This window comes from Phyllostomus discolor, chromosome 4 (genome assembly GCF_004126475.2).
Source record: "Phyllostomus discolor isolate MPI-MPIP mPhyDis1 chromosome 4, mPhyDis1.pri.v3, whole genome shotgun sequence".
In the NCBI taxonomy this organism is placed as follows: domain Eukaryota; kingdom Metazoa; phylum Chordata; class Mammalia; order Chiroptera; family Phyllostomidae; genus Phyllostomus; species Phyllostomus discolor.
This window is the reverse complement of record NC_040906.2, coordinates 45,832,063-45,855,680: the sequence shown is the minus strand read 5'-3', so window position 1 is coordinate 45,855,680 and position 23,618 is coordinate 45,832,063. Positions and strand designations below refer to the sequence as shown.

The 23,618-nt window shown below is 40.9% G+C and overlaps 1 protein-coding gene across 9 annotated transcripts in view; it reads left to right on the top strand.

Annotated features, from left to right (window-relative positions):
* The window catches only part of OSBPL6 (oxysterol binding protein like 6), a 201,482-nt gene that overhangs the window by 166,120 nt on the left and 11,744 nt on the right, over positions 1–23,618 (top strand). For all 9 annotated transcript variants that reach the window (XM_028509688.2, XM_036023244.1, XM_036023249.1 and 6 more), the window contains 5 exons: positions 2,697–2,830; positions 9,362–9,469; positions 11,081–11,218; positions 22,635–22,722; positions 23,241–23,494. In XM_028509688.2, the coding sequence (XP_028365489.1) occupies positions 2,697–2,830; positions 9,362–9,469; positions 11,081–11,218; positions 22,635–22,722; positions 23,241–23,494 (722 nt within the window). The remainder of the gene's footprint in view (positions 1–2,696; positions 2,831–9,361; positions 9,470–11,080; positions 11,219–22,634; positions 22,723–23,240; positions 23,495–23,618) is intronic.

The following is a 23,618-nucleotide window of genomic DNA, read 5'->3' as shown; positions in this document are numbered from 1 at the left end:
GGAAAACAGAGTTATCCCAGGCAGACCAGCAAACACCACTATTCAACATCTTCTTAGCTATCATGTAATACATAAGTGGAGGCTATCCTTAGCAAGGCTAAAAAAAGAGACAGACTTTGTTTGAGTCTCTCTCTTCTTTTATTAAACAACACATTGATCGTACTTCACAGTTTGTGGATCTAAAGCAGTTCTGTGGTTGGGACTGAGCGCACTCAGCTCTCTTCTGCTGGAGGCTGGACGGCAAGGTCCACGGGGCTTCACCCATGTGCCCGGCACGTCCATCGGTGGGACGGATGCAAGGCCGCACACAGCTGTGTCCCTCTCCCTCCTCACGGCAGCTCAGGGCTGCCACAAATCGAGTGGGCTGGAATGGAAGCTTCCAGTCCTGTTCAAGGCCAGCTACTCCAGTCGGTCAGAGCTTCGCAAACCAGTGCTGACTTGAGGGGAGGAGAAACAGACCCCACCTTGGAGTCTCTTTTTTAATGTTAAAATGCAATAAGTCACGTGCGTAAGTTCAATTGTCATCAGCCACCGTGAATGGGAAATAATAAATAAAAAGCAGGGTGGTAGAGTGTAGGTGGACGGGTTCTGTATGTGTTTACCAAGAAGAACCTCCGTTCTCAAATCACTCCTTTCCTTACTGCTATGTTATTTAAATTTTAGCCACTGGATAAATAAATAAATAAGTAAATTTCAGCCACTGAATTCGCTTGTGACTTTAAGTTAGTACCTTCAAAGACATTTTTTTAAATGCAGAATCTGTTGGAGATAGATATACATTATATTGTTTTCAGTTACTATCACTAACATCTTACTGTGAATTAACCACATGTATTTCCCTGGAGCTGCTGGTAATGGGTTATAAAATATTATTGGAAATGTGTGTTAAATGGGACATCTCAGCCACCCCCCATTCCCCACGCGCAATGCTGGAGAAACTGGTGGCCCAGGAAAACCGGGAGCATGCTGAGGGCGCCCCTGGGAATATGGGAGTCAACAAAAATTTATACTCTCAAACCATCAGCACACATGTGCTGCTGGATAGTTCTTTAATTCCATAATCCTAAAATAATTAAGCTAAATTATCCCCCCCCCCCTTTTTTTTTTCTCAGTTGTGATTCTGGAAGTCCAACTTTCTTTCACGGGCTATTTTACTCCTAGTACATTTTTATTACATTTCTTAGCTGGATGCTAATTATGTCATTAGACTGGAGCGATGTTATTTTGTTTATATAATGGCACAGGTCTACAGCCAGTAAAGCCAGTAACTTTTTCTCACTGTGGGGGGTGTACGAGCAGATAGACTGAGATGGCAAACACGTGTGATTTAAGTACAGTGTTGCTGCTAAAGGAGATGGACATATTTGACAGTAGCCCCAGGAAAGCTTTGTGCATTTAGTTTGTAATCCTGAGGCTTTCAGGAAATCCAAGGTTCAACAGAATTTTAAAGCCTCTGTTGAAACAACATATTTTCTTTTCACCTATGCTAGGAGAAAAGGGCTTTTCTCTGACTGTTGAGTGAACTCTTTAGAAAGGATTATGGATTTCCAAATGACTGAGAGTCTGCTTTTAGAGCTGCCAGTGGAATTAATGCATTCCAGCTATCAAGTTATTATCTCCAAACTGATAACAGAGAAAATAAATCAATAGATCAGGAGTCCCTTGTGATCCCGTCACTTTACCCCTTTAATTCAGGCCACTGTTTTATACTAAAATTTTGCACTTCTTTTAAAAATAAGCTTTCTCAAATAAGCTTATTTCTCAAATTCCTCTAAAAAGAGGAATTTCTAAACCTTACATATAACTGAAATTCTGTTACTCTAAAGATAGGAGTTGGAAGTTCAAGCTTTTGTAATTTAAGATTTAAGACTGCCTCAGATTATAGCAGCGTATGGTGTTAGCCTGCAGGAATGGGAAGGGAGCACCCCTGACGTCAGGATGTTCCTGGCCAGGAAAGTAACTCAAGTGTTGTTCCTCAGACCAGATCAGTTCCTGACTCAAAGGGAACTAGTGAGAACTTTCTAGATCAGCTGCTTGTTTTATGTTGACAGGACTCATAAAATGCTCCTTTTCCTGGCTGGCATAGCTCAGTGGATTGAGCGCGGGCTGGGAACCAAAGTGTCCCAGGTTCGATTCCCAGCCAGGGTACATTCCTGGGTTGCAGGCCATGACCCCCAGCAACTGCACATTGATGTTTCTCTCTCTCTCTCTCTCTCTCTCTCTCTCTATCTATCTCCCTCCCTTCCCTCTCTAAAAATAAATAAATAAATAAATAGATAGATAGATAAATAAAATCTTTAAAAAAATGCTCCTTTTATTGGGTGCACACTTTGGGGAAATAATTTTGGATAGTTCTAAATGATTTGCATGTGTCTTTATGGTGCGCAGAACTGCTCAAATATTCTCATCAACCATAGCAGAGTGAAACTTGTCCCTTTTCCTTCCAGGACTTATGGATTAATTTATAAATATTGACATTTCGAATTGATATGCTGTTTCCAAGTCTTTAGTGGCTTGTCTGGTTGGAAATGCTGAAACTTTGGCCCTGATCAGTTACCATTAGATACTGTATAGATACTGCGACAGATTACGTGTAACCTTTCCAGAAAATGTCTGTGCCTGAGTTCAAATGCCAAATTTTCAATATTCTTCCTGGACTCATTTGATCTTTGTTTCTCACCTTTCTCCCCACGCAGTGCATTCTCTGTTGAAGTCTGCATTTAATAGCATAGCTATAGAGAAGGAGAAGCTTAAGCAGATGGTTTCTGAGCAGGAGCACAATAAAGGCCACAGCACGCAGATGGCACGGCTCCGACAGTCACTGTCTCAGGTAAACGACAGTGTGTGTTTCTTGCTCGTAACACACCTCCACCCCTGTGCTGCACTGGACGGGGGTGGAGGCAGTCAGTCATGGGCATGGCAGAATCATCTGTAACTCTCCCAAGACATTGAGTGTCAATATTAAATTTTGTTACTTTTCCTCCATAGAAGGTCAGCGTCAAGGGCAAAGATCACCCAAACTTACTTGCAAATATATACTTATTTTGGCTCATGGAATACTTTTAATACCTCTCCACAGTCATGTATAAGGCAGTCCCTGGTTTTAAAATAAAAGAATCATGCACTTACACATGGTTTACACTTCTGAGATATGGTCAGGAATATATTCCATCCAGTGTTAGAACAAAGTCTGTTAGGCCTTCCATTCTTAATGTTTTTCCCACTTGCAGTGCATTTCAACCTGTTGAAATACTGATTACTATTTTCCTTTGTTTTCTGATTTTCACTCTTAGGGTTTTCTTCCTATTTAAGTATGTTCCCTAAAGCTAGACTGTCATTTTTCAGTATGTATTATATGTATAGTATATGTTATTCAGTATATATTCATTATATGGTATTCCATATATATTATATTTCTCTTATGAATATTAATTAAATTCCTATGTATATCAAAGTTGAAATTTCTGACAAAAATCCTTTAAAGCTATGCTTATGCTCTTCTACACTGAGTACTTGCTCTGAAATAAATATTTTCTTTAGTCTGTAAATGCGCTTTAAAAATTTCTTTGAGAATTCAGTGTTGTTATGTGATTTTTGTGTGAGAACTCAGTGTTCATATAAAATATCGTTCACTTCCTGGTGCCTGGGATCAGAGCGAAGGAGCAAGCAAGCCCTGGGTAAGTGGTTTCCGTGCGGATCAGCTCCTGCTTGAACACTTCCCCGCAGTCCCGGGGAACTGGACCTCAGCTGTCTCGCCATGTTTTATGTACCTGAACTGTCAGCTTATTTTCAATGTGACATTTCATGTTCTTAAGTGCTGTTACTTGGGCCACGCTTTCTGCATTCAGTTCAGGTGAAACACAGTCGGTTAGGGTGCCTGTGCCGCTTCCCGTGTGACACCAGGGACTCGGGGGCACGAGTGTTAAAAACAGCAACTGTCGGCCAGTCTGCAGAAGGTTGCGTTTGTAAGCACGTTAATGGCTTTCCCTGGACTAGTCTCATGCCGTATATTTGTTAACACAAACGGATAACACAAGTCGACGTTAATTGTCCTTCTAGATCATTATCCTGAGAGTATCGTGAATCAGACAATCAAAATAATGGTGAGACAAACATGTAAATGCCATCTTATAAACATAAAATGCACTCTTAGTCCCCTATATGCTACAATGTTTCCTTCAGATGTATTTATTGGTAGAAGCTTGGTACTATAAGATTAAGCTTATACCAAGGGAAAAAAAAAAAAACAAGATAAGCTTGTACTAAGAAAAAAATGTGTTTGTTTCTTGCTTGCTTGCTTGGTTTTATTTACTTTTTGGTAAGACAGAGGATGGTAAAGAGACATCTGGGTTGGGGCATCAAGTGAGATTAGAAATGATGCTGAAGAGAATATTTAAAGTTACTCACTTGTTTATTCCTTTATTCATTGTATCACATTCACCTGACTGTATTTGCGGTATGCGAGGTGTGGAACAGCAGTGTAGAAGTAGCCCTGGCCGTGTTCCCAGGAAGCTCATGGTCTGATCCATGAGATAAGCGGTGTTTATCAGGGAACAGTTACACTGCAGTCCGTTCAGATGGGCGCGTGGGTGGTGCAGATTTCCGGGGCTGCAGTCGCTCAGGGGAACAGAAGAGCTCTGAGCAGCGAGCAGAGCCACCGGTCAGGAGGCATTGAGCCTCAAAGCAGGCGTGAGTAGGCAGCAGCAGCTCACAGGGAAGGACCTGATGCAAAAACGTCAAAAACAAAATAAAGCAAAATGTTATCAGCTTTGTATCCGTTGGGTCAAATATTTTCTTCTCTTGTCAAAACACATTTATTTACATCTAGACCTAGAGGCTCAATAAATTTTTGTTGTTTTTTTCTAGTTACATTTATTTTTTTAACCAAAAAGCTCAACTTTATCCTCAGAAGATATAAAAATAATTTGGTACTGTGAAGATGGTTAATTATACTCCGCTAGAGAATTCAGTGCTTCCAGTTGTGGATTAGCACAGCCTTCAGCCATGTTCCCACCCTCGTCTGTCTGTACCCTCCCCTTGGGGCCGTCTGCTCGCACCACCGCTGAGGCTGGCCTCTTTCTGCAGCTCACCGTAGCCTTTGCTCCAGCATTTAAGTTTACTGTCAGCTCACTCTTTAAAGAATCACTGCCTGGGCTTAGACCACTAGAGAGGTATCCACAGACTCACGGTTAATTCAGGGTCTAAAATATGGGGTGAACAGGAAGAGTCAATCTAGGAGCTGCAAGTAATGTAGCTACGAATCAGCTCACCAAGGACAACACAAAAAGGTTTAGATTTATCATGCTGGGAGGCCTTAGTTGAACTGATGAGTGATACTTTCAGAAATGGGAAGCATTACTACCTATTTCTGTACATTAGAAAGGTTACTCCAGTACAGTATGGAGGATGGATGGAACGAAGGTGGAACTAAGATATTTGAGATAATGCAGACCTGAGCTAAGGAAGTGAGGGGTTGGGAGAAGGAGGGGATGGGTTTCAAAGACACTGAGAGGGGGAGGCGGCAGAGCTTGGAGAGCAACAGAAGATTAGAGAGGGACGAGGAGACAGACCCGAGATTACTTTCTAGGTTGTTTACTGGGATGACTGAGTAGATGGCAGTTCTTACCCCCACGATGAACCACCAGGAGAACTGGTTTGGCAAGGGTAAAGAGTGAGCAGCGTCTGTGGGGAGCCAATGTGACTGTGGACGACTGACAGGCAATGAGTTGCGTGAATCGGGGCTCAGGAGAGAGGTGGGGCTGGAGAGAAGTGTTGGATATGCAGGATGTCGCTGAAGCCGCACGTGTGATAAATTGTGTTTTCAGTCAGAATAAAAGAGGGTTGATGGTGCTGCTGTAGAAAACATTAATAGAGGACAGGCTGAACAAAAGTAGGCTCCTTTGACGGAGACCCAGGGGAGGCCGCTGAAGAATCTAGATGGTAATGACCATTGAGATCAAGGGTAAAGAGTTTTGAGATTGTCAAGAAGGAAATGATGAACAGAATGTGCTTTAGCAGCAGATAATGTGTGGACCAAAAGCAAACATAGGAACATTGGTGGTGGGGAACAGTGAACTGACGGAGCCATCCATTGGCTGGCCAGCTCTCTTTTCCTTATCCCTCTTTTAATACAGCACTTAGAGTTGAACAAGATATTAAATAGCTTGAGAACACTGCTACAGTTTTTCTGAATATGTTTTGATATTAATATAACTTCACACTATACTGTGATTTTCGATAGCCTAAAGATATCTTTGATCTTATCCAAGTGTCATCAGTTAAACCCCCAGATATCCATTTTATGACCAGTTATCAAGCCAAATCTCCTCATAGAGAGGGAAGGAGAGAGAGATTGTGTTTAAGCAACGTCTTACATTAATCTAACATTCTTAAAGCATATTTTTATTTGATGTAAGTCCTGTTTGATACATGTCTAATAGTTAAAATGCTGCTTTTCAGTAAAGCTTTTAAGTATACCCACTTGGCAGATTCTGTCACCTTTTTTAGAAAGCGCATAGCACATAAAATACATGAAACATTAGCATTCGTCACTGCATGTTCAGCATAAACTGTTGCCTGCCTTGGGCATGTAACAAGTTATAAGGCTGAACAGTATAATGAATCCCACTTCCTAAGTGATTGTTTCTTCCCTGATCTATATGTACACAAAGACAAGCATAATCCTGTTATTTTGCCTCCACGAGACTTTAAAAGTAACCTTCACACCTGAGAGCTGTATGGATGCTGGATTTGAGTCAGTAGGTCAGAGCACTTCATGTGACATCTATCTCTTTATAAGTGACTTTATTTCACAATGATTACAAGCTCATGTTTTGTTGAATGTAAAACCCTGAACACCAAAATTAAAGAGTATTAGTAAGACTAAGGTAACCTCAGCCCTCCAGATTGTTATAATAATATTCAACTGGAGTCTGCCTTCAGTGGGTTACACTCAGTCACTGTTACTGATTTCTGGCCCCAGACTTTGTGCACAGCTTGCAGTGGGTGCTGGGTCCGTACGAACGTGAGCAGCAGAATGTGATCCTGTGCTCCATCTAGAAATGCTCTATTTCATTAAGTCGATGTGCCATCAGTTGTTCGATGTACCATCACTTTGTGCATTACTAAGAAGGAGTAAAAACTGCTGTCAGTTGAAGTGAGTCAGCGCTTCGGAGGTGTTAAGTGTGGGTGGAAATGTGCATCTTAGAATTAATGAAATGTGGTGTGCATTGGAATGTAAGCAAAAATTTGGCTTAATGCACAGAGTAGCATAATTAAAGTCCCAATCATAGTATTTTCCATCCTTCCTACTACAGCTTTCACATAACCCAGATAAATATTCAGTGTTGGGATAAAAGCTCCATATATAGTTGATCTTGAATTCAACAGTTCCCAGAAACTTGGCTGGATTTGTTCTGTACAAAGATGTTCTTCATAGAATCTTCTACATCTGTTTTTTAGTTATACAGTAAATTCAAATTAATATCATTTGGGGCCTAATTGGCAATATTTATTAAAGCCTTAAGAGATTTTATTCTTTGATCATTTGATCCATGGCTGATATGTGTAGTACAAGGAAGTAATACTGAATGTAGAAAACCACTATGCACTTAAATATTCATGGCAGCTTTATTTATTCTAGTAAAATTCAGTAGCAGCCTAAATGCCCAATACTAGGAAATAGCCACTGACTTAGCAACTCTTAAAATCATATTTGTGCCCTGACTCGGTTGGAGCGTCATTCTCCTGTATACCAAAAGGTTGTGCATACAATAGGCAACCAATCAATGTCTGTCCCTCTCTCTCAAAAAAAAAAAATAATAAATGTATCCTCTGGTGAGGATTTAAAAAAGAAAATCGTATTTTTGAAGAGTTTGCAACATAAGTGTTTATGTGCAAAGAATAAGTGGTAGACACAGCATGTGAAGCATGCACCTATTAAATAACATGAAACACACATAGCAAAAAAAAGATGACCAAGCTATCAATGGTTGATTGATTGAGTAGTAAGTTATGAATTTTAAAAAATATTTTCCTGCTTTCTGCATTTTCCAAATATACTAGAATAGTATATATTTATTCTAATTGAAAAAAAAAAAGCAAGGTGAGTTTAAACACATACCCAGGATTTGATTCTTGGTTGCTCTAACTTGGACAGTTTCCATACTCATTTTCTCACTCCCTTTGAACCAGTTTGGCTTTTCCCCAAAGGGTTTAAGTCTCTGATGATTCCGTCTTGCCCTGTGTTTTATGTCCTTCTCCAGCCCTCAGGCTTCTCTTCATGTTGCCTTCCCAGAACCCACAGTTCCATTCAGTAAAGTGTATATGCCAGAGTCTTGCCCAGTGTAAGGCACATTCACACCCCCTGTCTGCCTGGGTGGATGAATGGTAGTTCATAGCCCGAGAGATGGGGATTGAGGCCATTGATTCTGGCTCAGATCTTCAAGAGGATAACTTCTTTTACAGATGGGGAAGGATTTGTATGTTTCTTGGGTATGTTAGAATTGCATGTGTATGAGGGACATGAGACATTGGGGAAATGGGCATACCATGTGGAGGGTCTTGAGTGCCGTCCAAGTTCACCAACAAATCAAGTAGTAAGTGTAAGCATAGAACCTGCTCGGCAAAGAATCTAGGCAGAGTTCCTGAGCCTTTTCCTATGTGCCACTAATAGATGGATGTTATTGCTGACAAGTCGCCATAGCTTTTCTTGCTCATTGGCTGACGCGGTAGCTGATGATGTGCCTCCTTTTTCCTTGTTTCATCCCTGTTCAGGCTCCTTTGGTGCCTTCCATGCATTGTTTCTGCCACTGCCTGGGCTCTCCTATGTTATGTATCACTAGTAGCATCATTTCCCTGAAAATACCTGTATTCGTCAATGTTCCAAAGGCTTCTGTGCTATCATTACAGAGAAAATAGTTGAGTTGCAGGAAGGGAAGTAATAAATGTGGTCCTGAGCACTCCCTGAGAGCTCTATACCACAGAGCTCAACGGTTGTAGCAAACTTCTGAAACAGTGCGTATGATCAAGGCAAAAGGAGGAGCCTCCAGGAAGGTGCACAGAAATGGGCTGTTGCATGCTCCGTTGTACGCTCTAACCTTCCGTCCTTGGGGTTGTCGGAGTTGGAGTCATTTCCACGCGTTTTTGTGCTGTGTAACAACTTCTTTCTACCACTGCATATGTATTACTAATAAAATATTCCTTTTAAAATTTTAGCTCATTCTCTATGGCTTATGATGATTCCAAAAGTTACAACTAAGAACATCATAGTCTTTGTTGTCTAAAATGTACCTGTGTTCTTGTTCTGTCTTATGCTCGCTTATTAACTTGAAGTTACATGTGTGGTTTTTGTTATTTTAAGGCACTCAACCAGAATGCTGAACTAAGGAATCGGTTGAGCAGAATACATTCAGAATCTATTATTTGTGATCAGGTTGTCAGTGTAAATATTATTCCTAGCCCTGATGAGGTAAGACTCATTTTTAATAGATGTAGACTACTTATTTTATAGCATCTAAATCTACTGCATATTTTTGTTTATTTTTATATTTTTGTTCCTTCACTGTTAATAAGATTCCTGGTATGAATATTTGTGTTGCAGACCACTCAGTGTTCTTTGGAGTAAAGGATATACGTGAGCTTGATATCGTTTCTTCTTGGTGATCAGGGTCTATTTTTATCTTTCCTGTGTTCACCAGATGCCACTGAATATTTAGTTTACGTATACACCAGCTTGTGAATTTTCTGTCTCAGTCTTCATTCGAAATGTTCATATTATGAACATTTAGCTGAGAAAATGCTAAATAAAAGTTTTCTTAAAGTTTATTTTACAAGTCCTGCCCAGCTGGTGTGGCTCAGTGGATCGAGCGTGCGCCTGTGAACCAAAGGGTTGCCAGTTCAGTTCCCAGTCAGCACACATGCCTGGGTTGCAAGCCAGATCAGGTCCCCAGTAGGGGGTGCACCAGAGGCAATCACACATTGATGTTTCTCTCCTTCTTTCTCTTGCCCTTTCCCTCTGTCTAAAATAAATAAATAAAAATAGAAAAAAATAAAATGAAAGTCCTATGCAAGGAGTCATCTGACCTTTCTAAGATAATAATAATAATGGTGGGGCTACAGCTACCACCGATGATGATAATTAATAGCTAACATTTGTCACGTGAATGCTTATGTGCTGGGTGTCGTGCTAACCCCCTTACATGTGGTTATCTCATCTGACACTCCCAGTGACCCTCTGAGGTTGGTGCTATTGTTTTTCCATTTTTCAGAAGAATTTTTGAAGCAGTGGTAAGAGGATAGGAGAACATTCCATGTTTGGGTTGAAGTTAAGTGTATAATTTGTTTTCTAACTTTTTATAAACTTATTATTTTAGCACCATGAGAATTAACACTTTTCAACAGTAATATTAGGGCTTTAAATAGAGTGCTACATATAGGAAGGTGAGAGTTTTACGTAATACTAAGGTCATATTTGCACCCAAAACACGTTTTACCCGAAACCTACAGGTGCAACTGTTCTACCATCTAACTGCTTAGATCAACCGTCTAAGGTGGCTTCCCCATGATTCAAGCTGCCCACCATCTGTCCACTCCCCTGCCTGGGTCCCTTGATCTCTGATGATAGACAGTAGTGCTCACTCAGCTGCCTGGGACCTAGAAGTATTTCTAAAACTTTGTCATTCAAATATTAGTTAACAGTCTTGGCCTGAATCTTTTTTCAACCTGAAATGTGTACTAGAATGTATATATAGAATATATATGTTGTAGTTCTCTTACATATTTTTCATATTAAAACTGAAATAGCTTCCTGGAGACCTATGTTTATCACTTACTGGACAAAAAATAGAGTTTGAAACAAGGCTTAACTGCCTTTTAGATGCTTTAGATGCATTGGAAGGAAATTTATGCAGTTGTCATTACTGAGTTGCAAGTGAATGTTGCTTGTGGTCACAACTCTTTTAACATCTGGTGTGAAATTCTCTAGAAATCTGGCTAGCACGTCGTGGTCTAATTTGAACAAATAGCTATTTTTCGCACCAATAATGACCATGCCATGTGCTCATGCTTCTCTTTCCTGTAGGCTGGTGAGCAAATCCACGTCAGTCTCCCCCTGTCACAGCAAGTCGCAAATGAGAGCCGCCTCTCCATGTCAGAGTCCGTGTCTGAGTTCTTTGATGCCCAAGAGGTGCTCCTCTCAGCAAGCTCGTCCGAGAACGAGGTGAGCTTCCTTGGTCTGTCAACCCCAGCTGCTTCTGACTGTCAGTCGGGTTTAAGGGAAGTAAGACTGTGGAACTTTTTATAACATCAGCGTCAGATAGCCACATTGTCACAAAGCCAAAAGCATGCAAATTGTGTTGGTTCCCATTTACTGAGCACCTAGCACTTATGAACATCAGCTGATGACTCTTGACTTTGATGAATAATAGGAAAAAAATCAAGCATTTATTCTGATTCTCCTGTACGATTTATATTTCAGGGTAACAAAATAGTGGATGCCAGAGTCTTTTGTACAAGGAAACTAGCTAATAAATGTAGAAAGAATGAGAGAATTTGAAAATCATCATTCATGCTTGGGGGTGTATGTGCACACATTAATCAGTGTGTGCATATTACATAATATACATGTGTGTATGTGTGTGTGTGTGTGTGTGTGTGTGTGTCTTTGCCAGAGACATGAATTTGAAGGATAATGTCTAGCATATCTAGCTGGGTAATTATAATTTTTAGGTTACCACTGCCTGTCATGAAAGCTTTATTTGATTACTTTTCATGCTCACGAGTCTTGGCAAGGTCTTAGAAACAAGGAATCTCTTATTTGGTCAGGTTGCAGAAATGTATTTGTTTACTGCAATTCAGTCAAAAAAAAAGTAGGCTTCTTTTTTTTTAATGAAAGAAACTGCCAAAGCTCTTCCCACACAGTTGATTAGGAATTTTGTCATTTGAGATTGCAAATCTGTACTGCATTTTGACAAAAAGGAAACAAAATAGTTGCTAAATGTTATTTTTATATGCACAGAAAATAGGTTGGGAGGAAACATCCTGACAGTTGGTGTAGTTGTTTCTGGATGTTTGGAATTATGAGTGATTTTAGAAACGTAAGTGGAAAAGAGAAGGAAATAATAAACACATGTCACTTTTATAATAGAGAAAAGGTAAAATAGAATTCCTATATCAGGCACTAAATTTGTTACCACACCAAGCCACGCACCTGACTCTCAAATCCCGAGTCATGCATTAACAGAGTCACAGGCTCCCGTTCACAAGCCAGAGTACTCGTTTAATTATTCATAATGATAATTGATGCTATCAGATAGACAAAATAATCATGCTTGGTAATTAGTGTCTCTTTCCCTGAAGGCAAACCTTCATGAGAAGCCTAATTGTAGTCAGGAGGTGGTTTGGCAAGCAAGGAGAGAATGGGAGCAGGAGAAGTGAGCTGAGGGAACTGGAGGCCAGGCTGGGGGGCCAGGATATAATCGCTTCAGCCTTTCATCTCCATTACTGGATCCTCTGCCTCGTGGGTGGGATGTTTGTGTCTGTGAGCCAGTCTCTGCACCCTGGGACCACCATGCTGGAGATGTGCTCCCAGCATTTTCTTTTCTGGCTCTTCTTTTTCTGAGCTCCATTGCTAACCAGTCCTTCATCCTTCAATCAGGCTACCGTCAAACTTGACTCTGCATCATCTGGGCTCTGACCCACCATGTGGTGGCTATAGCTCATCTCTTATAAAGCAACCTTATTTTCATTTCCAAGTTCTGGGGCATACCCAACTAGGAGTCCAGTTGCCACTTGCACCAGACACTAGCAATGCAGAAATGAAGAGGACATGGAGCAGGTTATTGTGCAAGTCTAAGCATTCTGGTGGTGCCACCCCCAGGGGAAGAGTGAACCTTGTGGCCGAGGGAGGGACAGAGAAGTAAAGGAGAGATGAGCATGGGGATGATTGTTCACTTTGAGACATTGTGAGTTCACCAGACTTCTCAGTGGCGTTATATGGCCAGCAGATGGCTATCCAAGCCTAAAGCTCAAACAGAGAGCAGTTGTGAAGAGAGAGCAAGAGTGGGCCCAGGACCCACACAACCAGATGGCAGAGAGACACTGCCACCTGGGTGCGCTACAGAACCTCTAATTCAGCGTGTCGCAAAAGAGAAATCAATAAACCTCCTACACACATGTACACACACCAAAGAGAAACACAAATGTGCCCAAACTTCTCATATTTCTTATCTAAGTGCTCTTCTCCCCCAGTGTTCACATCACATACTTGGGTACTTTGCTCTGCTCCTCTGCCTACATTGAGTCATCATCAGGTTCTGTAACTTGTCAGCTGCATCCTCTCAGAAACACACGTTTTCCTGCAGCCACACTGCCGCTACCCAGTTCAGCCCTCCATCATCTCCCCACTTAGGTTGCTCAATCAATCCCCATAACTGGTTTTCCTGCCTCCCTTCTTGTCCCTCTAATCCATTTTTCACTGGGCAACACAGTTAATCTTTCTAAAATGCAAATCTGATCATGTTCCTAGTCCCCAGTGTCCTTAGAGTAACAATCTAAACCCCTTAGCTGTCGTACAAAGTCCCATCCACACAGCTGTCTACTCTCAGCAGCAGCCTCCTGCAACCTCTGTGCTTGCAGAGGCCTCCAGTGGCCAGAACAGTGATTCCTGACATTGTCAATTCACCAGGTCCTCCAACCACCCTGGAAAAAACTGCACCCTTTCCTCTTCCCTGTGCCTGTATTTTCATAAAATAGCCTTTTACTTAAAACTTCTCCCTTTATCACAGCACTCAGTCTCCAATGTCTGAAGAGGCTAGACCAGGAGATAAACCCCAGTGACAGGCACCACAAGGGTCTCAGAGCCATCCCTCCCTTGGGCTAAGGCTGTGGCTGGGTCAACCCCACCTGCTGAGTCTCTGAGTTCCCTTGTGATGAGATCCCTCTAGAAGGCTCCTCAAGTCTTCACACCACCAGACTTGACAAGCCCACCTGGCTAGCTTACTTCCAGGTGGGACTCCTAGCGGCAGCCACAGAGTAGGACCAAGTGTTCTCAGTATAGCTGCCAAAGGAGGTCGGGCCTCTGCACTTGCCTCCCACCCTGGCTGAAATGTCTCCCAGAGAGCCACGTGTTCAAATCCCTCACTCCCTTCAGTCCTCTACTCAAAAGTCACTGTCAGAGGAGCCCATTCAGCTGCCCTCCCTGCAGTTCAGAGCCACCATTTCTTCCTCTCCCCGACCTTCCATATCCCTCTTCTTGCCTTATTTTGTTTCCTTAATGCTTACTACTGTTTAACAAAATGTACATTTCAGATATGTCACTTGTTTGCTGTGTGCTCCCCCCACTGGAATGTAACTTTCACGAGGAGCAGGTTTCCCCACTGTGTCCCCAGCCCTAGAGCAATCTGGTGAGCCCAGAGCAGGTGGTCCACAAGTGTTTGCTAACTGAATGAAGGGAGGGATGCTTCAAGCACCCTAACACGTGATTAATCTGGGAAGCATCTGACCATTAGCTGTATTACATTGACATTTTCCATAGCTGAGAGAGAAATGTATGTGCTGTCTTACCAGGGCACCTGAATTCTTTTCTTAAAAAAAATGTTCTTGATTCCAGAAAGATCTACTCCTTCCTCTGCTTTTACTGAGTTTTGCAATGCTACATGCCTGTTGCATTTAGGAAGAAATATTTCCTGAACTCTTTTGAATCTCTAAGCCCCTAAAGAGAAATATTTGGCCCCAGGACTTTTTGACCATGGGGAAGAAAATGCATATGTATTTACAGTTCTATTATAGTACTGCAAAGCCTTGACTTGATAGATAGATAGATAGATAGATAGATAGACAGATAGATAGATAGACAGACAGATAGATAGATAGATAGAAAGAAAGAATGTGAGTGGACCAGACTTCCGCCAACCTGAGCTACTGCTCACACATGTCATACCGTAGATCTTACAGGGAACCCACTGCCGTGGTAAAATTCTTTTAGAGTCTACATGGACTGTTCTTCATGGATGTGGATATTGGGCCGTTTCCATCACTTACTAGTTTGAGGGAGATTAGAAATTGAAGAGGAATAGACTCTGTAGCTTTTTGTCACAAAAACATGTTTTCTCAACAAACAACCAATAAACATGCGTGCAGCATGAATTTGGTTTGGGCAGTTATTTTTTCTCCTCTCACATAATTGTGTGCCATTAGCTTTTTTTCAGAGAAACCACGTGGAAAAGTTTCATTTACTGTTTTTCTATCAGGCGTAAGAGGGTGGTTCTCATGAGCCTGGTGGTGGGAGCTTCATCTCTGTTGCCGTCAACGGGAACGGAGCTGAAGCCAGCTGTGTTGGGAAACCACGAATCAGGAAAAGGCTGCATTCTCAGTGGGCTGTCTTTATAGACTTGCCCAGTGTGCAGAGGCAAAACCACCATTTATGCATGCAGTTATTCTGCCCATCACTCTGTTCTTCCTCAGTGGTGAGGTTTTCCCAACTCTAATTTTTTAAATATCAGCAATAAATCCAGAAACCCTAAGGGCAAAGACTTACTGTTTTCATTACATACAAATTTAGAACTTTTACATGGCAAAACAAATCGGCACAAATAATGTTAAAAAGTAAATTGCAAACTAATAAAAAAAAATACAGGCTATATGACAAACTGAAAAATGTGTGAAATATAAGAAAAACTAACAAAAATGAAATTCAAACTTTAAAAAGAGATCTTTTATTTATGATAGGTAGATGGATGCTGAAGAGGTTGCTAATGTGTACTGCTGGCCTGGGCGTGGAGAGGTGGATGCTCTCGTGCACTGCTGGTGGGGACAGGTGCACTCAGTCTTTCAGCAGAACAATTGGGCAACATAGGACTAAAGCCTAGAAGTGACCCACTTGACCCAGCAATTTCACCTCCAGAAATAATAACTGTTAAAGACATTGCCGGACAGACTCACAGAAATGTATTACAAGGATGTTCATCGAAGTATTATCCATAGTATTAAAAATTTGGAAGCAGCTTAAATGCTGCTTCAGTTCCTTGTGTCATAACTGTCTAATGAGGTACATTGTCACACCAAGTAGAGATGCCGGTCTGTATTTATTGGAATATATTCAGAGCATTATCACATAATACATAAACTGACTCTTTTTTCATGTATCAATATGTTTGTATTGGCATTTCAAAATTGGAGGTAATACTCACCAAATGTTAAAAGTGGTTTTTTTTGCCCTGGCTGGCATAGCTCAGTGGATTGAGCACGGGCTGCGAACCAAAGTGTCGCAGGTTCGATTCCCAGACAGGATACATGCCTGGGTTGCAGGCCATAATCCCCAGCAACTGCACATTGATGTCTCTCTCTCTCTCTCTCTCTCTCTCTCTCTCTATCTCCCTCCCTTCCCTCTAAAAATAAATAAATAAAATCTTTATTAAAAAAGTCCTTTAAGAAAAAACAAAAACAAACAAAAAAAACCATATTTTAAAAAAAAAGTGGTTTTTTTAGGTGCTGGGATTATGGGTGATTTTCATAAAATCTGCTTACTCTCATGTAATTTCTAATTTTTTACAGTAAGAATATTTTTCTGCTTCAGCACCCCCCTCCACCCAGCCCACCCCCTCACTTTCATAGTCATCCCCCTCCCGGTTGTCCATGTCCATCTTAATTTAAAAGAACAAATACAGAAATGTACTATTTTGGATGAAAGTCAAGCTCCTTGCTAAGTGGTCATGCCAGGTGATGCAGGACCTGTGTCTGCTTTTGTGGCTTCTGCAGCTCACTCTAAGTAGTGCAGTGATTAAAAATAAGTAACCGGAAACTCTTTGTCTCCACGGGAGAGTCTAGGCCATGGTGTGGGTCCCCCTAGATGCCACTTTCTCTCACAGGACCAGTTGCTCGTACCCCAGGAGGGGCCCCAGAGGAGCTGTGATGTGTATGTTGTGATTATGAAATGCTTACATGTAAGATTAGAAGATGTCCAGGGTGTGCAGGAAATAAATCTTCTCAAAAACAGGCATGTAAACCAACAAAAAGAAAATCAATGCTTTATTTAACATTTACAATTTTTAAAAATCAAGCATGAGAATCATGTAATGCATAGAAATTCTAAATACTATTTTTGTATTGTTTATTCTATTTCAGTTGTCCCAATTTTTTTCCCTTTGGCCCCCTCCACCCAGGCCACCTTTCTTGCCCACAGTCAGTCCCCTCTCTGTTGTCCATGTCTATGGGTCATTTATACATGTTTTTAGACTAGTCCTTTCCCCTTCCTTCCACCATTCTCTCTCTCCCTCCTCTCCTCCTACAAATACCAGTCTGTTCCATTTTTCCATGTCTCTGGTTGTATTTCTCTCATTAGTTTATTTTGTTCATTAGTTTCCAGTTATAAATGAGGTCATATGGCATTTGTCTTTCACTGACTGGCTTATTTCACTTGGCATAATAGTCTCCAAATCCATCCATGCTGATATGAAAGTTAGGAGTTCCTTCTTTCTCTCTGCTCTGTAATATTTCATTGTGTAAATGTACCACAGTTTTTTGATCCACTCATCTATTGTTGAACACTTGAGCTGTTTCCAACACTTGACTATTGTAAATTGCACTGTTATGAACATTGGTGTGCATAGGTTCTTTTGAATTGGCGTTTCAGGATTCTTAGGTTTTTTTCCCAGCAGTGGAATTGCTGGGTCATAAGGCAGTTCCATTTTTAATTTTTGAGGCAATTCCATAATATTTTCCACAGTGGCTGCACCAGTCTGCATTCCCACCAGTAGTGCACTGGAGTTCAATGTTCTCCATATCCTTTCCAACACTTGTTCTTTGTTTTGGGTGGTTGTGTGTTTATTTTCATTTGTATCCAGATACATTTTTTTATTTCTTTCTTGATCATATTGTTAACCCATTCATTATTTAATAATGTTATTCATTCTCCATGTATCTGAATGTTTTTGAGTTTTTTCCTTGAGGTTGGTTTCCAGTTTCTAGCCATTGTAATCTGAGATGTTCGATGTGATTTCAGTTCTCTTGAATTTGCTAAGGCTTGTGTTGTGTCCTATCATGTGGTCTGTCTTTGAAAATAATCCATGTGCATTTGAAAAGAATATATACTTTGCTCCTTTGGAGTGAAATTTTCGGTAAATATCAGTTAAGGCCATATGAACACTGTACATACGAACAACACTGTACAGTGTTGTTCAGTGTCACCATATCCTTGTATGTTGGTTTGGAAGATCTATCCATTGTTGATAGTGGGGTGTTAAAATCCCCTGTGATGACTGTATTACTGTCGATCTCCTTTTTAAAGTCCTTTAAGATTTTCCTTGAGTGCATATATGTTGACAATATTTATATATTCTTGTTAGACCACTCCTTTGAGTATTATGTAGTGATCTCCTTTGTCTCTTGTTGTGACCTTTGCTTTGAAGCCTATTTTGTCTGATACAAGTATTGCTACCCCCTTTTTTTCATGTCCATTTTCTTGGAATATATTTTCCATCCCTTCACTTTCAGCCTATGTAGATCTTTTGTTCTGAGGTGGGTCTCTTGTAGACAGCAATTATGCAGATTATGTTTTCTTATCCACCCAGCTACCCTATGCCTTTTGATTGGAGCATTAAATTCATTTACATTCAAGGTTATTATTAATACATATTTGTTCATTGCCATTTTTTTCCTTTGTATCTGTGTGTGTGTGTGTGTATGTGTGTGTGTGTCTCTCTCTCTCTTTCTCCCCTTCTTAAAGTAGTCCCTATAGCAACTCTTGCAATGCTGGTTTGGTGGAAATGTACTCTTTTAGCCTTCTTTTGTCTGGGAAGTTATTTATTTCACCTTCCATTTTAAATGAGACCCTTGATGGATACAGTCATCTTGGTTGCAGGTCCTTGCTTTTCATTACCGGGAATATGTCATGCCAGTCCCTTCTGGTTTGTGCTGTTTCTCTCTTACTGCCTTTAAGATTTTCTCTTTGTCTTTAAATATTATCATTTTAATTATGACGTGTCTTAGAGTGGACCTCTTTGGGTTCACGTTGATTGGGACCCTCTATTCTTCCTGAACTTGTACAACTTTTCCCCTCACCAAATTAGGGAAGTTTTCTATCCCTTTCTCCTTTTCTTCTCCTTCTGGAATCCCTATGATATGAATGTTGTTATGTTTCATGTTGTTCTGAAGCTCCCTTGAACTGTCCTCATTCTTTTAGAATCTTATTTTTGTCTTGTTTTGTTGTTCTGAATGGGTGTTTTTTTTCTTCTTTGTCTTCCATCTCACTGATTCAGTCCTCTGCTTTTTCTAGCCTGCTTTTAATTCCTTCTAGTATATTCTTCACTTCCCTCTGGTTCTTATTCATAGTTTCTATGTTCTTTTTCATGCTACTGTGGTTCCCACTAAATTCTGTGTAGCTCCCATAAAGTTAGTTGTAGTCCTCACTGAGTTGTTTGAGCATCTTTGTAACCATTATTTTGCACTCTGTCTCTGATAGATTGCTTGCCTCAGTTTCATTTAGCTCTTTATCTGGGGATTCCTCCTTTCCTTTTGATTGGAGGTTGTTTCACTGTCTCCCCATTTTAGGTTACTCTTTTGTTTGTTTTTGCATTCCAGTTTGCTGTGCTTTGACTGCCAGTCTTTGTGGGGTGGCCTTCTGTGGTGGGAGTTCTATGGGACTCAATGGTGCAGTCTCTTTGATCTCCTGATCTGGATGCTCTAGAGATGCCTTTATTCAGTTTATGTGGGCTCTATTGTTGTACCTGGGCTTAGATTATTGATGGCTCATTCATTGGTGGGGTCTCCCCTCTGGCTGGCTGACTGAGTCACAACCCCCACCATGTCTTGTATGTTGTTGTACAGGTGCTGGCAGAACACAGCAAAACTACCCATAAAACCAAACCCATGCCAGTAAAAATACCCCCTTATCACATGAGCAATGTCAGTGGCAAATGAGCAAAGATTAATAAAGGTGGAAAGAGATTAAGAATACTATAAGATAGGAAAAAAGAATATGAGATGACTAAAGGAAAGAAAAATGATTTCGAGATGGATAAGGGAGGAGAAATAATAAGAGTAGGGAATAGAATCAAGGCGAAGAAAGGGAGAAAATAAAATTTAAAACATAAGTAAAAACAGGAAGGGCGATGGCAAAATGGAGTAAGAAAAGGGCAGAGTATAATATGAGGCATGTAATAGACCTGGCTGGTGTGGCTCAGTGGATTGAGCCCTGGCCTGCAAACCGAAAGGTCGAGGGTTCAGTTCCCAGTCAGGGCACATGCCTGGGTTGCAGGCCAACGTTTCTCTCTCTCTTTCTCACTCCCTTCCCTTCTCTCTAAAAATAAATAAATAAAATCCTAAAATATATATATATATATATATGAGGCGTGTAATAAAATTTTTTAAAATAGTGAACCAATAGGAACACAATCAAAGAAAAACAACAGGATCAATAATGACAGATGAGCAAAGATTAATAAAGGTGGAAAGAGATTAAGAATATTAACAGAAAGAGAAAAGAGACTATAAGATGTCTGCAGTAAATAAAAAGGATTTTGAGAAGATAGAGGGAGGAAAAACAATAAAAGTAAGGAATAGAATCCAGGCTAAGAAAGAGAAAAAAATAAAATTCCAAACTGAAATAGCAGGGGCAGGGGGAAGGCAAAATGGAGTAAGACAGGGGGAATCTCATAGTAATCTATGAGATTTGAATTTAAAAAATAGTGAACAGATAGGAATAAAATTGAAGAAAAACAGCAATAACTGCAGTATCCATGCCAAACAAGCAGTGATTAATAAAGGCAGAAAGAAAATAAGGATATTATAAGAAAGAAAAAGAATGTGAGCTATATAAAGGGAAAAAATGATTTTGAGAGGATAGAGGGAGGAGAAAGAGTAAGGAATAGGAACACGGCATTGAAAGGGGGAAAATAAAATTTAAAGTGAAAATAAGAAAGGACAGGAAGAAGGCACAATGAAGACAAGAGAAGGATGCCATGTGAGATTTAAAATAAATACAATGAAAAATATAAATAAAAGACAAGGTTGTGAATTAGTTGGAATATAATTGAAGAAAAAGAAAAATGTGAAAATGCAGGAGAAAAAAATAAAATAAAACAAATTCTAAAGAAGAAAGAGGCGGAATTCCTCTCAGCAGAGTTTGGTGTTTGCCTTCTGTCTTCTCCTTCTGGAGCTGCCTCTGGCTTTTTATTAGCTCAGGCTCCAGGGGTGGGCCGTTCAACTTCTGGCAGCACCTCCACCTGCCTCTAGAGGGGGCTTCTACTGTGATCAGGAGGGTGCAACCCCTGGGTCTCCCCTGGGAGGCCCTGTTCAGTCTTCTGGGAAAATTGTGTGTGTGTTCCTCTGCCCCTGCACCACCCGTCTTGGTCTGTCCCAGCTTATTTCCAATACTGTATAGTTTCTCCTGAACCTGCTGTCCGTTTCAAGGGGGGGGGGGGTGGCAATCTGTGTAAGAAGGTGAGCTCTTTCCTGCTTGAGGCTGATGGCAGCTCTGTGTGCAAGCCAAGGCCCAACCCTCATGCCCTCTTGCTGCACTGATTTCTGGTCTCCCTGCCTTGCTGCCTCTGTGGGATGGGGCCCTCGGAACCAGTGTATTTTGCCTCCCTGAGAGGACCGAGAATGTTTTGGTTTTATATGCAGAAAAAATACTGAAGAAAGTAAATAAGTAACAACAGCTTTCCTGCTTGCAGTGTTTTTTCCCATTCCTCTGAATGGCTCTACTGTCTTCTGTTTCCTTATCTGCTCCATTTCTAATTCTCCTGAACACGTATATTGCCCCTTAATTTTTTCTGATACAAAATTTGGTTTCATTTTAGTGTCATGTTTTTCTCATGACACTAAATGACTCTGTCATTTTCTCATGACAGAGTGGCTGAATTCTTGACTTCTTCTTGTCTCTAAATCTTCCTCCCCCACTCCTACATATCTGACAAATTTTATTCATTACACTTCCAATGTGGCTCCCAGAGCAGCCTTATCTCCAGACCCTCATGGTGGCCACAGTAATCTAAGCTGCCCATATTTTTCCTAGATCTATACAATGTCCTGCTCTCTGGCTTCCCTAGAGCAAGCTGTCAAGTTTCTTTCTGAAACTAAATATGTCTCTCTTACTCCCTGTCATTGAGTGACTCATAAGACTATATGTGAACCTTTGTGTTGGCATGAACCTTTGTGTTGTCCTTCCCAGTTGGACCCCCTTCTTGTTTTCCCACCTGCGACAGCCACTCAACTTCTTTGCATGCCTACAGTAAATGTTTCTCCCATGGTCCTTGCCTTACCACACTCTCTCTTCTTCCTGTGCTTTGCCCCCTTCCAGCAACGTTTCCAACGCCAACTTCAAATACTGTTTCCTCTGGGCAGCCTCTTCTGATTCCTCTAGGGAGAGCCACAGCGCCTCCTCTTTTGTGCATTCTTTCTGCACTGCACTAAAGCACTTCCAACCTGCCACCCCAGCTAAGACAGGGAGCTGCTTGTGTTGAGCAATGCTGCATTCTGGCTCATGGAAGACCCTCAGGTGTTCGTGGCACGTGTGTCAGATGCATTTCCCACTATGAAACAGTTCTGCTGTTCATTTGAGCAACATCTTGTGTTTAATCAATTTCTGAACTTTTAATGTGGAATAAGAATTGTGATCCTTTCTGTTCTTTCCTTCTTAGGCTTCAGACGATGAGTCTTACATCAGTGATGTGAGTGATAATATCTCTGAAGACAACACCAGTGTCGCAGACAACATTTCTCGGCAAAGTATGCATCCTTTGAGCTTCCAGGTTGTTCTCCCTCCATGCCAAATTACAAAGCTGGTGTTTCAACGAACAATTACTCCCCCCCTTCACCGATTGTTCCTTTTGCAGCTGATTGTTCAATAGATTTTGTATTTGTATAATCTGTTGAAGTAAATGCTTATGAAGGGTTTTATTTCTTGCTTAAACCAAAAATTTGGGTCCTTATTGAAAATATTTAATTTTTAAAATATGACTTGTGTTTTCTTTTTTTTTTGCTTCCTCCCCAAACTCATTTTGTTTTTTCTTGGATATTTTAGCATATATAACATGCTGTTTGAAAAACTACACACTAGTATTTCATGCATTTAATAGCAACCTTGTAATGAAATAATTCCACTCATTCTTGAGGGAGAATAATAAAAGTTGAAGAAATGTATCACAATCAGAATTATTTGAAAGGGGAATTTCCCTCCTGGGTTTTATAAATTCAGAGAAGCAAAGTATCTTTCATTGTGATTCTCGTCTGTCTGCTGCTTCCAGTCTTGAATGGGGAGCTTACAGGAGGGGCCTTCCGAAATGGACGTCGAACATGCCTGCCAGCTCCCTGTCCAGACACCAGTAACATTAACCTGTGGAATATCTTGAGGAACAACATTGGTAAAGACCTGTCTAAAGTCTCTATGCCTGTGGAGCTGAACGAGCCACTCAACACTCTGCAGCATCTCTGCGAGGAAATGGAATACAGTGAGCTTCTGGACAAGGCTTCGGAAACCGATGACCCCTATGAGCGCATGGTAATACACAACAGAGCAGTGCTCTGCGGGGTTTGTCAACCCTAGGCCCGAGCTAAGGCAGAAGTCATTATGATGGCACAGCTGGTTTTTGCATAACGTTTTCCCTGCATAGGTAAGGGAGGAA